This window comes from Pseudorasbora parva, chromosome 24, assembly GCF_024679245.1.
Source record: "Pseudorasbora parva isolate DD20220531a chromosome 24, ASM2467924v1, whole genome shotgun sequence".
Classification (NCBI taxonomy): Eukaryota; Metazoa; Chordata; class Actinopteri; order Cypriniformes; family Gobionidae; genus Pseudorasbora; species Pseudorasbora parva.
In genome coordinates, this window is record NC_090195.1 from 24,317,468 (window position 1) to 24,332,881 (window position 15,414).

Here is a 15,414-nt window from a genome sequence, read left to right on the forward strand (position 1 = left end):
GTTGTCTTCAGACCATCATATGCAAATGTTGACCTCAGGTCATCACTGATTGATTCTGTTACACGATGTTGTCTTCAGACCATCATATGCATATGTTGACCTCAGGTCATCACTGATTGATTCTGTTACATGATGTTGTCTTCAGACCATCATATGCATATGTTGACTTCAGGTCATCACTGATTGATTCTGTTACATGATGTTGTCTTCAGACCATCATATGCAAATGTTGACCTCAGGTCATCACTGATTGATTCTGTTACACGATGTTGTCTTCAGACCATCATATGCATATGTTGACCTCAGGTCATCACTGATTGATTCTGTTACATGATGTTGTCTTCAGACCATCATATGCATATGTTGACTTCAGGTCATCACTGATTGATTCTGTTACATGATGTTGTCTTCAGACCATCATATGCATATGTTGACCTCAGGTCATCACTGATTGATTCTGTTACATTATGTTGTCTTCAGACCATCATATGCATATGTTGACCTCAGGTCATCACTGATTGATTCTGTTACATTATGTTGTCTTCAGACCATCATATGCATATGTTGACCTCAGGTCATCACTGACTGATTCTGTTACATGATGTTGTCTTCAGACCATCATATGCATATGTTGACCTCAGGTCATCACTGACTGATTCTGTTACATGATGTTGTCTTCAGACCATCATATGCATATGTTGACCTCAGGTCATCACTGACTGATTCTGTTACATGATGTTGTCTTCAGACCATCATATGCATATGTTGACCTCAAGTCATCACTGACTGATTCTGTTACGTGATGTTGTCTTCAGACCATCATATGCATATGTTGACCTCAAGTCATCACTGACTGATTCTGTTACGTGATGTTGTCTTCAGACCATCATATGCATATGTTGACCTCAGGTCATCACTGACTGATTCTGTTACATGATGTTGTCTTCAGACCATCATATGCATATGTTGACCTCAGGTCATCACTGACTGATTCTGTTACATGATGTTGTCTTCAGACCATCATATGCATATGTTGACCTCAGGTCATCACTGACTGATTCTGTTACATGATGTTGTCTTCAGACCATCATATGCATATGTTGACCTCAAGTCATCACTGATTGATTCTGTTACATGATGTTGTCTTCAGACCATCATATGCATATGTTGACCTCAGGTCATCACTGATTGATTCTGTTACATGATGTTGTCTTCAGACCATCATAAGCATATGTTGACCTCAAGTCATCACTGACTGATTCTGTTACATTATGTTGTCTTCAGACCATCATATGCATATGTTGACCTCAGGTCATCACTGACTGATTCTGTTACATGATGTTGTCTTCAGACCATCATATGCATATGTTGACCTCAGGTCATCACTGACTGATTCTGTTACATGATGTTGTCTTCAGACCATCATATGCATATGTTGACCTCAGGTCATCACTGATTTATTCTGTTACATGATGTTGTCTTCAGACCATCATATGCATATGTTGACCTCAAGTCATCACTGATTGATTCTGTTACATGATGTTGTCTTCAGACCATCATATGCATATGTTGACCTCAAGTCATCACTGACTGATTCTGTTACATGATGTTGTCTTCAGACCATCATATGCATATGTTGACCTCAAGTCATCACTGACTGATTCTGTTACATGATGTTGTCTTCAGACCATCATATGCATATGTTGACCTCAGGTCATCACTGACTGATTCTGTTACGTGATGTTGTCTTCAGACCATCATATGCATATGTTGGCTTATACGTAACATCTCCATTTTACTCCAATGTTTAGAAAAAAAGCTTACAGTAATATTGGATTGCTTTCTTGATATCATCATGGATTTGGATGGATTGTTTTTTGTCTAATTGTTTGTGTTTCTTTGCTTTTTAGGGTTTTTTTTTACATCAAAAATGGAGGAATTTATAAAGACATCTGTATACAAAGAGGAGAGATTTAAAGGAAATAAAAAAGAGACACGTATAACAGTCCATGTTTTAGAAAAGGATTCGGATGCTCATGAATTTATTCAAGAACGGCTTGCTGCCATAAACACTTCCAAAGATGCTAACTTCAGGAGTGTGAATTCTGCAAGTCTGCAAAATCAGAAAAATGGATATTTCTTGTTTACATGCAAACGTTCTGGAGCACACACACCCCGAAGTCGAAGGGCCAAAGGATGTAAGGCCTATGTTTCCTTTAAAAAGAGGACTGACTGGCTCAACAAACTGGTTCTAGTGGAAAGGATTTATAGCATTCATTCAGGACATGACCCAACAAGTTCTTCTGAGGGTCACTCAGAAAAAATTTGTCCAGAGCTAGTGAAGTACATTCAAGATCTAATATCTCTTGGTGTTAAACCAGATACAGTTCTCTTAAAATCCCACGAATGGTCAAAGGAAAAGGGGCATACTGATCTCAACAACCGAGCATATTTTGTTACCCCAAAAGACATTGAAAATATCCGGACATGCATGATGCGAAAAAATCAGCTACACAAAGATGATGCCAGTAGCACAACACAACTTCTTGAGGGCCCTTTCAGAGACTCTGTTGTTTTCTATCAGCCTCACAGTCATCTAACTGATCTTGTCATAGTTCTTCAAACACCATCCATGAGAGATAACCTAGAAGAATATGGAAGAGAGATTGTGTTTATGGACGCAACACATGGTGTCAACCAGTATGGCTTTCCTTTATTCACATTAGTTGTCAGGGACAGTCATGGTCATGGCATACCTGTTGCCTATATCATCTTGGGAAATGAAAAGCAGGCCACACTTCAGCTGGCACTACAGAAGCTGAAACCAACATTTTCTGTAGCTCCAAGGTAATACAAACATTATTCAATAATGGTAGTTCACCCAAAACTGTAAATTCTATCATTTACTCCCCCTCAAGTTGTTCCAGCTTTGTTATGCTGAATACAAAAGAAGAAATTATGAAGAATGTTTGTAGTCAAGCAGATCCAAGCAACCATTGACTACCATAGTATTTTCCCCCTACTATGGTAGTCAATGGTTGCGCTATCTGCTTGATTACAAACATTCTTCATAATTTCTTCTTTTGTATTCAGCATAACAAAGCTGGAACAACTTGAGGGAGAGTAAATGATGACAGAATTGACAGTTTTGGGTGATATATATTTTTAAAATTTAACTTTTTATGCATGCCTTTATTTCAGGTTCATGAAAGTCAGGTTTTGAAGTCAGCTTAATTACAAGTTAATTTTTTTTTTCTATGACTAGTTGTTTGACTACAGTGCATCTATTTTTTATTTATTTGTCTAAATCACCTAAATGAGTGCATCACAAATGCATTTAAAACACTATATTTTGATCACACACAATTGATTCACAGGAAGATGTCCATGAACACATGGCTTCACACATTACACTAAATGTGTAATTATATATTTTTTACTATTTGCATAGAGAACAATCTTGCAATGAAGAAAAAAACTTTGTTTTCTTAACCTGTTAAGCTGATTTCTAAATTTTGAAAAAATCCTAAGAAATGTATACTCAGACTAAAACAAATACAGTTTGTGAATCCTTTGCACTAAAAGCATAATTATGGTCTCATTTGAAAGCAGACACCTGGCAGTTTACTGTAAAGTCAAAATGATAATATTTTTATAATAAAAAAAAGCTATAATAAGCTTCAAAGTTTTGTAAAGTTATTAGAAATTTATTTGTATGATATATCTTTATGAAAATAAAATTGAAGTGGGCCTTGGAGAAATCTAGAAATGCACTACAGCTAAAGCCACAAGTCTGACCATGTTATATTTCAGATCTGAAGATGATCAGTCTAAAACTCTGCATTTTATTAAACGTTTTACAAGATCGTTTCATGTGATTTTATTTTGAGATATCGCTGAAATATCAACTGATGTTTATTGCCACATCTTCTCAGCTTTCAGTCGCTGTATTGCCTCTATTGTTTAGAGGTGCAAACTGCCCCATTCAGTTTGTCTCCCCGGCATTCACACTTCTGCGGACTGGTTATGGCTCCAATTATTATTCTTTTGTCTGCATTATAATTACTAACGATTCTCTATTCAAACTGTTCTATTCAAACCTCATTTCTAAATCAAACCTCTCACTTTACCCTCACTGAGACTCTATTGAATGCATTTCGTCCAAATAAGCATTTCAGTAGTTTTACATTTAGAAAATGTTCATAAAAATAAAGTATTTACTTAGTGGCAGGTGCATCTAGGGCAAGCTAGCATGTTAGCTTAGCACACCAGCAAAACAACAATTTATACGATTAAAATCATGTTTTATTCAAAACTTGCTTCATATCACTTTATATTTTATATGTAGAGTGTTTTATATAACAATATGTAATCTCATATAGCTTCGGGTCAAAAAATCTGACAGAAAATATACAATGCTAAAAGCTATGTGGAATAGCATTGCATTATAAATATCATCTATTATGAAACCACCCAACATGGCATAAAGAACACAGACCAACCATATATTGCCGCGATTGTGTGTTTATTGTCTTAAAACGTGTTTATCTGCATAAAATAGCGATCTGACGATCCCAGGGAGCTGTGTGGATATGTCCATATGTCAGATACTTCCTGAATGTCACATGGTGTGTCTGTTCTTCATGTGTTCCCCATGGGGTGAATTTTCAGTAGTACAGCTTTCCAGCGCCCTCCGGCTGCCAGAATGAATTGAAAACACAGCATATCACAGCCTACTGCTCTCATAATCATTCATCCGCGGATTTTGGATAAAGATTGAATAAATAATACTTCTCTGTATAGAAATTTGACTCAAACGTGTGAGAATCTATCAATATTTCTCCACATCTGCACACTTTTGAAGTAAAAGCCCTGAGGGAAGTTGTTTTGTCGAGTGTCTTCATGACGACCAAGGAGGATTTTTTTATGAATGGGAGCAAATGACGCGCATATTACAATCAAAAGGTAGCGACGCCCAAGATCATATTCATAACTCCTGGAACATATTAACACATTACGGTCACTATAAGACTTTGAGAATAAAACAGAGGTAAAAAAATTAAACTTTAGTCTTAGATCTTTTTAATGATGTATAGTTTGTCAAGGTAATTACTTACATCTGATAGTAATTTTGAGCTAATTTAAACAAAGAGACCTTCAGTGCGTCCTCGTCCTCGTGACGGTTATCAGGTTAAAGGGATAGTTCACCCAAAAATGAGCCTGTGATGTTTATCTGCTCACCTCCAGGGCATCCAAGATGTAGGTGTGTTTGTTTCTTCAGTAGAACACAAATGAAGATTTTTAACTGTTGCTCGTATAATGCATAGAGCTCCTTATAATTCTAATTAGACCCCATTGGCATGCATTATACGAGCAACTGAAGAAACAAACACACCTACATCTTGGATGCCCTGGGGGTAAGCAGATAAACACCAAATGTTCATTTTTGGGTGAACTATCCCTTTAACTGCATTCTATGAATGCAGTATCTGTAGATATAAATCTTAGTGCATTTACAATGTACAGAATGATTTCAAATTTGAATTAGTAACTTCTAAAGATTTTCTCTGCCTCTCACCTTATGTAAGCATGTATTTATTTTCGTAGGTGCTTTATGGTTGATAAAGACCAGGCTGAAATCAATGCCATCCGTAAGGTATTCAGCGACTCAGACGTTCTCCTTTGTTGGTACCATGTAACCCAAGTAAGTACTGTTAAGATTAAATGACTGCTTAGATTTTTGCTCCTTTTGAACGAATAATATAAGTCTATTTTAATGTAAAGTTGTAATTGTAAACACATGGCACAAACAGTTTTAGGATTTACAGCAGGTAGTTATTATTATATTTATTTATCTACAGTGGCTAATGAATCAGTAGATAGAAAAACTCATTTTGCCTTGCAAAATAAGGTAGATACAACATAATACAACAATATAATTACTCTAGATTATCTGGGTGTTAAACCCCAATGTAGGTTCACACCAGTCTGCCATTCTTTGTCTTTGGAGAAGTTCCAGACATATTTTATTTACAGTTCAGGAGGGGCACGTTATCAGAAACTTGCCATCAGCAATTATCGTGTCTATTCTATCACCATGAGAGGAAGACTATGCAAGAAACTAAATAAGATATCATACAAAAATGCATGTTATTTTTTATTTAGTGCTGTCCTGAATTAGATATTTTATATAAATGATATTTACATATAGTCCACAATGCGACAATAAAAAAAAAGTTTAATTTCTTAAAATGACCCCATTCAAAAGTTTATGAATCTTTAATTCTCAATAATGTGTTGTTCTCTAGATGATCCATGGCTGTGTGTGTGTTTTGTGATGGTTGTTTTTTTTAGTCTCTTGTTTGTTCTAAGCCGTTATACTGCCCAATGTTCTTCAGAAAAATCCCCCAGCTCCTGCACATTCTTCAGTTTTAAGCATCTTCTGCATATTTGAACTTTGAAATTGTACTTAATTGGTAAGTATCTCCTGTTGCTTCTGAAGGGCAGTAGTACTACATTGGTAAAATTTATACCCATACAAAATAAGAACTCTTCAACCTAGCTTTAAACAAAAGTGAATGCGTTGTTCACGACTTAATGCGTCGTGTTTCTTTCTGGAGTTTTTTTTTTAAATTATTATTATTGTGATTGAGTCTCTCAATTGTTTTCACATCTCAGAATCATAGTCACTGCTGGAGAGGGTTCAAATATGCAAAAGATACTGGAAAACTAAATAACATGCGGAAGCTGGAGTAATTTTCTGAAGAACTGGTCAGTTTAACTGCTCAGGACAAACAAGAGACTCAACAACAACCATCACAAGACACACTGCCGTGGATTGTATTAATTGTGCCGTGGAAGTATTGAGAATCAATGGTTCTTACACTTTTGAACGGGTCATTGTAATAAATTCAGCTAATTTTTTTTCTTGTTGACTGTATGTCGCCTCTGGCTTGGCTTGGTCAGTTGGGGACACTAAATACTAAATATACAAATAAAATGTATGAATTAGGTCTTATTTAATTCTATAAACTATAATACAGATCTGCCAACATTGTCGCTATATGATAAATTAAAATAAGCTGATAACATCACTGTTTTCTCCAGAACGACAGTACAGCCAAATCTAATTCTGCTGCAGTATTGTCCTGTTTAACACTGTGAAGCTGCTTTGAAACAATAGTGACTGAAAAAGCGATATATAAATAAAGATTACTGATTGATTGTTTGTAAAAAAAAGCATTTTTTTAAATGTAAAATAGCTTATTCGAGACAGTACAAAAAAAACATTTAGTATGATTTCTTTACTTTTGTTAAAATCACTCTTGACTCATTCCTACTTCAGCCAGGAATACAAGGGGAGTACTCTGGGTTCAGGCCAAATACCGAGCTTGGAGCCCTCTCCTCAGACTGTAGGCCAAATACAGATATAATTTTCTATTGGACTTATTTGTAAGTGTGAACTCATAAAATACCTGGTGACATCACAAGTGTGTCTCTTAATTCTCTGATATTCACAAATATTGATTTAACTTTGACTAAACTATAGCAATAATAACATATTTTTTTTTTTTTTATAAGGTTTGAGTTGTTGCCATCAATTTAACACAATAATTCTAGCCACGTTCATTAGACCAATGGAATATCTCACCAGTTTAAATAAATTATTTTTATTTACAAATTTATTTATTACACACAGGCAGTAACTCGTTGGCTGTCAAGATCGGAATCTGGTGTGAGTGGACCTGAAAAGGCAGATTCGAGAGCACACATAATGCAGTTAATGTCAGAGCTGAAATCCTGTTCCACGGTATGTTGCTTTTTCATTTGTTTTATAGTGCAATTGTTACTTATAGTGTGACATACATACAGTGCAATGCTGTCCAGTTTTAAATGTTGCTGATTAGACTATATTTATTAGACTATAAGTTTAAAGGAAGTGTATTTTAGATTGTGGCCAAAACTGGTACTGCAGGTATACCCCCTCCCCCTGACTCGAGGTTGCCAGATTGGCTGCAGGATCAGCAGGAACGTTTGTAGATTTGCAGCTGTGGTAACTAGAGTAGCGCAGACAACCCGGATGCTTAAATCACTACTGACTTCGTGATTGGCCGATAGGTGGAGGGTGGAGCTTCAGGCCAAAACACAACATGTCAACATCAACATCAGTTGAGGGCTGCAACAACAACTTTTACATGACAATATCCTGGCCAGACTACTGTTGTCAGTAGCCGCGTTTCCATTACCCTTCAAATTGCGCAAATTGAAATTGCGATTAGAAAATACGCCCAATGGAAACGCGGCAATTTCGCAAAAACTCCCATATATCGCAAAAAAGTTTTTACGCTCTCATGAGGTGGTTTTTCAGGCAATTTGAAAAAGGACATTTTCACAAAACTGCAATGGAAACGTTTTTTCCGCATTTACATGTCACCTGTTGCGGTGACGCATTGCTGCAACATAGGGCCTATATATTATATTTCCACCTCAATTGTGTCGTAATAACAAGATATTGTAGTTAAAAGGACATATATTTTCTCCTAATAAGGACTACGGGCTATATATACTGTAATTAAGACATATATTCAAGAAATGTATTAAAACAGAAAGAGCTAGCCTGTATTTTCAGCCTTACTCAAAGGCCGAGGAAACAGGCCAGTTACGCACGTCAATCCATTCCAGACGATCTTAGTTTATGTCTTATTTAATAAACAGGCAATTAATTTATGAAACATCGATCAAAATAAAAATACAATTTATACAAAACTAAAAAAAAATTAAGAAAGACTTTCTAGAAAATAAAACTTAAAGTGATCAAAATCATGTGACTCCCCAGGTCTCAAACATATTGCGATTCTTACTCATGCTGCTCACTTTTCATAATCAACATATAGGCTAAATTAAAATAATAATATTACAGGCTAATGTTTAGGCCTAAACGCAGCCTATTTAGTTTCGTAGTTAGGCTATGTTTTCTTTAACCCACGGCCGATAAAAGCGCAGACGTTCTCATTTTTTCCTTCTTCCTTTAAGAGAGATGAAACAATTCACAATACTCTTGTCATTTTTAGCTCTACAGATAAGTTCAAGACATAATTATAAACTATAAACTGTCGTTTTTTATTTGTGGACTCAGGGAACTCATTATTTTGCATGCACTCACTCCAACGCTGTCTCCATTTCAAAAAAAATTATTTCGTTTATTAAATGCCATTTTTTCTTTTCCAAAGCATTTCTAAATTCAGTTCATATGTCCATCAAACGAAATATCTAGCCAAAATAACGAAAGTGGTAAAAAAAACAAAAACATTTGAGTTACCATGCAAATTCAAACATTTCGCTCTACTCTAGCTGCGTCAACCTGGCGCGGGTAAAAGTCGATCATTCTTTACAGATGACGGGTTCGGTTTGGAGAGAAGACGAGACGGAGTTCTTTATTAAACTCATAAAAGACAATATAGGATTACAGTAATACTAGATTCTAAACACAGAAATGCTACATTATCATGAAGACCTTGAAGCAGATCTGACACACACACACACACACCTCATATCCGTGCCGCTTCAGTAACCTAAGGAGCTTTCCTTGCCATTAATGCTTGGATAACACATATGTCTCCTTCCAATAAAAATAATGGCTAGTGTGATGGATGGGATGTACAAACCTACCAAGTGCCATCGTTTTGGACTGACCTATCGCGAGAGGAAAGTAACGTTTTAGTCGCATAACTGCAGCTATGGAAACGCTGTCATTTGGCAACAGTTTTGTATCGACATTTAAGAAATATCGCAAAAGTTTTTCGCAAATCTGTAATGGAAACGCAGCTAGTGATTGAAGTATTTGAAATTAAAATGATTTCTTAATGTCTAGTGACATCAGGGTCATTTTATGATTAATTGAAATACATTTCTTACATACAGTTCCTTTAATCTGATCTAAAATTATGAATGTAACAAAGACATTTTTCTTCTGGTTAATCAGCAATACCAGTATCATCTGTAAGGGCTTTTAAATCGCTAATTCTAAAGCAAAAGTAAAACGCGGCCACTTGAGTGCTGCAAAGCAAGTGTTTTCACAATAAAACGTACAAGTTGTACATTTCACTTTGAAAACAGTGATCATCTTGTCTGTCAGCTCTTCGTGCTCGCAATAAATTAAATCAGACTCCTGATGCAACACTCATTTGGCTCACACTGTATTAGTCAGACACGTTCAGTTATTTGTAGTCTTCTTTAAATTAAATTAAATATTTTATTAATATAAAATTATTTTACTTACTGCAAATAGAATCATAGAATTGTTTATTCTATCATGTTTCATTTAGTCCTAAATGGTTTTATTATAATAAATCAAGAACATGACTGCACACACTAGGTTGAGGTCTGTATCAAGGATTACCTCTGATTACCAAGGATGACCTATATATCAACTGCAGTTCTTGTACTAATAACAAAACACATTTTCTTTATCGATTTTTACAGGACCAGGAATTCAAGAAAAAAGCTGAGATGTTTCTCTGCCAGTTTAAGGACTTAAAAGATGTCTGCAAGTACTTTAGGAACCACTGGGAGCCAATTGGTCATCTCTGGTCTAATTTTGGAAGGTGTTATAAGCATGGAGACTCTGACACAAACAATCTAATAGAACGGTATATACCATTTTTATGCATGTTTGCTTCATTAGTGGACAAACTGAAAGCTACCATAGGGTTTTGAGTATTTTCTGATTTCTCTGCTTTCTTTTCCATATAGATTCTTCCACCGTTTAAAATATCAATTCCTCTGTGGCATACGAAACCGTAGATTGGATCATCTGATTGATGTGCTACTGAACAAGACTGACAAGTACTTCAACATAATACAGGATTTGCAGTCTGCTGGGAGGGTCTATAACCCTCTGGAAAGTCAAATGGAGGAAATAAAGAAGTCTGCTCAGAGAATGCTAGACAATGGTTGGGCCATGAGAGTTAATCTAGCTTCAACAGAGACATACAAATACAATGTTCCATCTGAAAGTAACCCACATGTAGTTTACTGTGTGTGCCCTGCAGAACAGTTCTGCAGCTGTATAGCTGGTACAAGGGGACGCACATGTAAGCATCTCATTTTATTAAGTCTTCTCACTTGTGTTGATGGTGAGACCTTTCCAGACATGGACACACAACTGCAAGCCCATGCCAACAACTTGATTCAAAAGAATAAGTATACCATTTCTGCAAAGCCTCAAAAAACACTAGAGGTTGAAAGCTTATTTGGAAGACCAGTATCAAAACCATGTATTGTGACAAATCTATGTGATTGCTGTACTTTCACATATCATAAAAAATGCGCTTGTCTACTACTTGCAAAGGGACTTTTAAATGAGTTGAGTGATACAAAATCAAAAACTCCTGTTAACAATTCAATGGAGCCAATACCAAATGAGGATGAAATTGCAGATGAAGATAGGCGTAGTACAACTATCAGGAAACTGGAAAGTATAGTAAAGACTCTACAGACATGGAAGAGAATTCCTGAGGATATTGTCCATAAAATAAATGAGCTAGAAGTGCAGACAAAAGAAGAAAATATGAACTTTAAAAGACTTTGTGATGAGGACAAGTCACGTAAAGTACGTCCACTATTTGCAAACCGAAAAAGAAAAACTGACAGAGACACTTCCTCAGAGATGAAGACAGATGTCACAAGTTTTCCTATCAAGTCAAGAAGAAAACACAAAGCAATCAGAGGTTCAAAAAAATAATACAAACAAGGTTTGTAAGGTAAAGAACTTTTTATTAAAGTGCAGTTATTGTAAAGTTGCAATAAAACTATTGATTATGAAAATAAATATACATTGTTTTCTGTGTCAAATCTTATTTCATACTGTCTTCCAAAAATGAAAAGAAAATATCAACTGCTGTTGGCCCAAAGCGGTGGGTGACCAAATCCAGGTCTGAATCAGGACCAAGGTTTTGCACATTGATCTTCATTCGTTCAATGCTCCTCCTGTAAATAATAATAATAATAAAAAACATTAAAATGTTTGATACTTGAGTAACTACTCACCACAATGCTGCTATTAAATCACTTGTCTATGTCAGAAAACTGGGATTATTACACTTGCATCATAGCCCTAGTCTAAATGCAATACACATTACACCATTCTCTAATTATGTAACCTCTAGATACAGGGACTAGACAGCAGGCTGAAGATGTTTGTACAATGGTAATATTAGAATAAAATGCACATTAGGCCAACTAAGTTTAAAAAAGGGTGAAGAAACTCCAAAATAGTTTCTGTTAACAGAACAAACACTTCTAGAACATTAATGTGCCCAACATTTGTACTTGAAGATAAAAAGAAAAGCAGAAATCTGTCTAAATCCATGCTGCTACCATATTTTCCTATTGGGCCTCAGAGGCCAGCAATCCTAGACACAACAATGTGATATGGAGTTAGTGTAGCATAGAATTACATAAACAGTCAGAGACTAACAAGAAATGATTAGTTGTAGGTCATTGAGAGAGAGAGAGAGAGAGAGAGAGAGAGAGAGAGAGAGAGAGAGAGAGAGAGAGAGAGAGAGAAAACAGACACTTACAGTGTTGCTGGGATGTCCTCTTCAGGTATCCCAGCAAGCAGTTTTTCTTTTGGCAAATGTTTGGCCAGTGCCATGCCAAACCCCTTGGCAAGGTCTTCCGCCTCGCCCTCTGTCAATGTGCTAAATATGGTTACCTTTGTTTTTGCCTTTCTCGGCTGCTGCAGCACATTGGGTGGGACATCTTTTTTGCCAACCTATGTATGAACAAGTACAGTGTCACAGATGCAAAGCACGAGAGCAGGGCTTTCTAAATATCAATCATGTACTGTACCGTGCCTGTAAATAGCTATGAGGGGCAGAGTGGGTTTTTATGTGAACTGTTTATGACTGGATGTTATTAATAATTCAACATGATGTTTTTATACTTAAAATGTATGCATAGTTTAAATACAAACCCTTATTAACATCCTGAACATGTTTGTAGACATGTTCTCTGCTTTAACCCTCCTCCTCAACTCCTCTTCATCTACCTCGTAGCTCTTCCCTTGCGCCGTTAGCCTTCCTAAAACTTTGTACACTTTCCTTTCTTTTTCTTTCACTCCCTCATCTTCCCTATGTCTTTCTTCGTTGAGTTTTTCATGCTTCTCTTTCTCCTCCTCCATTTCTTCCTCACTGCAACAGGCCATAGGTTTTCCTATGGCCTCCAACATGGACATAACAGTATTTTCTGTTCAAAAATATGTCAGAACTCATGTCAACATCATAGGTTTACAATGTGGGACAGTTTATAAATATGTAATTACCAGCTAAACCTTTCTGAGGAGGACTGTCACTCCTTTATATAACACTATATACATGTCTGCTCTTACTATGTCCCATGTCAAAACAAGTAAACAATATTTGTTTATAATATATAAACAAACTGAACACAGAGACTTCTAGGTGTTTTCTACATTATCAAGCTGACACATCATTGGAGCAACATAAACAATATAAATGTTCCGAATGTACAATTACGTAGAGAAAGTTTACAGAGCGAATTTGTTAACAGTTGTGAGTGTAAGTGAGTGAGCGAGCGAGAGTAGATGAAAAGAAAAAGGTTATTAATCTGTTACCCTGTTGTAGTGCAAATCCTTTTGCAGATCTAGATGGTTGGGCTAACAGGCCTGGGTCAGTGGTGTAAAAAGAAACAAATTATAAATGTGTGAGATATCCTAAAAGAAACTTCTTCATGATGCAAGGAATCTAACTAGTCAATAAAGCAGTTACCTGAGTGTGATGCACTGCTTGGTGCAGGCAGAGAGATCAGGGCCAATGGGTTGCCGTCATCTGTATGAAAAGTCAAATACAAAAAATTCACATCATTTACGACACTCACATTCAGCGAGTTAGTGAACGAGTGAGTGAGTGAGTGAGTGAGTGAGTGAGTGAGTGAGTGAGTGAGTGAGTGAGTGAGTGAGTGAGTGAGTGAGTGAGTGAGTGAGTGACTGAGTGAGAGTATTTGAGTGAGTGAGTGAGTGCAAGTGAGAGAGAGAATTTGAGTGAGTGAGAGTATGAGTGAGTGAGTGAGAGAGTGAGTGAGAGTATTTGAGTGAGTGAGTGCGAGTGAGTGAGTGAGTGAGAGAGAGAATTTGAGTGAGTGAGAGTATGAGTGAGTGAGTGAGAGTATTTGAGTGAGTGAGAGAGTATTTGAGTGAGTGAGTGAGAGAGTGAGTGAGAGTATTTGAGTGAGTGAGTGAGTGAGTGAGTGAGAGTATTTGAGTGAGTGAGTGAGTGAGTGAGTGAGTGAGTGAGTGAGTGAATTTGAGTGAGTGAGTGAGTGAGTGAGAGTATTTGAGTGAGTGAGTGAGAGAGAGTGAGTGAGAGTATTTGAGTGAGTGAGTGAGTGAGTGAGAGAGAGTGAGTGAGTGAATTTGAGTGAGTGAGTGAGTGAGTGTGTGTGTGTGTGAGTGACTGTGAGTGAGAGTATTTGAGTGAGTGAGTGAGTGAGTGAGTGAGTGAGTGAGTGAGTGAGTGAGAGAATTTGAGTGAGTGAGTGTATGAGTGAGTGAGTGAGAGTATTTGAGTGAGTGAGTGAGTGAGTGAGTGAGTGAGTGAGTGAGAGAGAGTGAGAGTATTTGAGTGAGTGAGAGAGTGAGTGAGAGTATTTGAGTGAGTGAGTGAGTGAGAGAGTATTTGAGTGAGTGAGTGAGAGAGTGAGTGAGAGTATTTGAGTGAGTGAGTGAGTGAGTGAGTGAGTGAGTGAGTGAGTGAGTGAGTGAGTGAGTGAGTGAGTGAGTGAGTGAGTGAGAGTATTTGAGTGAGTGAGTGAGAGAGAGTGAGTGAGAGTATTTGAGTGAGTGAGTGAGAGAGAGTGAGTGAGAGTATTTGAGTGAGTGAGTGAGTGAGTGAGTGAGTGAGTGAGTGAGAGTATTTGAGTGAGTGAGTGAGTGAGTGAGTGAGTGAGTGAGTGAGTGAGTGAGTGAGTGAGTGAGTGAGTGAGTGAGTGAGTGAGTGAGTGAGTGAGTGAGTGAGTGAGTGAGTGAGTGAGTGAGTGAGTGAGTGAGTGAGTGAGTGAGTGAGTGAGTGAGTAGATGAAAAGAGAAAGGTTATTAATTTGTTACCCTGTTGTAGTGCAAATCCTTTTGCAGATCTAGATGGTTGGGCTAACAGGCCTGGGTCAGCGGTGTAAAAAGAAACAAATTATAAATGTGTGAGATATCCTAAAAGAAACTTCTACATGATGCAAGGAATCTAACTAGTCAATAAAGCAGTTACCTGAGTGTGATGCACTGCTTGGTGCAGGCAGAGAGATCAGGGCCAATGGGTTGCCGTCATCTGTATGAAAAGTCAAATACAAAAAATTAACATCATTTACGACACTCACATTCAGCGAGTTAGTGAGAGAGTGAGA

The 15,414-nt window shown here is 37.0% G+C and overlaps 2 protein-coding genes across 2 annotated transcripts in view; one reads left to right on the forward strand and one right to left on the reverse strand.

The window, feature by feature from the left end:
- The first annotated feature begins 1,990 nt into the window (after positions 1-1,990).
- LOC137064099 (uncharacterized) lies at positions 1,991-10,720 on the forward strand. The gene is made up of 4 exons (XM_067435436.1): positions 1,991-2,847; positions 5,608-5,704; positions 7,700-7,810; positions 10,483-10,720. Exons 1-4 carry the CDS (start codon positions 2,492-2,494, stop codon positions 10,714-10,716), a joined length of 798 nt encoding a protein of 265 aa, XP_067291537.1. The 5' UTR covers positions 1,991-2,491; the 3' UTR covers positions 10,717-10,720.
- A 1,135-nt stretch (positions 10,721-11,855) lies between these two features.
- Positions 11,856-15,414, reverse strand: part of LOC137063791 (uncharacterized) — a 19,498-nt gene continuing 15,939 nt past the window's right edge. The window contains exons 15-21 of the mRNA XM_067435064.1: positions 15,279-15,414; positions 15,125-15,175; positions 13,791-13,850; positions 13,637-13,687; positions 12,977-13,248; positions 12,582-12,775; positions 11,856-11,988 (exon numbers count right to left, since the gene is read on the reverse strand). The exon at positions 15,279-15,414 is cut by the window's right edge and continues 281 nt beyond it. Coding sequence (XP_067291165.1) covers positions 11,856-11,988; positions 12,582-12,775; positions 12,977-13,248; positions 13,637-13,687; positions 13,791-13,850; positions 15,125-15,175; positions 15,279-15,414 — 897 coding nt within the window. The remainder of the gene's footprint in view (positions 11,989-12,581; positions 12,776-12,976; positions 13,249-13,636; positions 13,688-13,790; positions 13,851-15,124; positions 15,176-15,278) is intronic.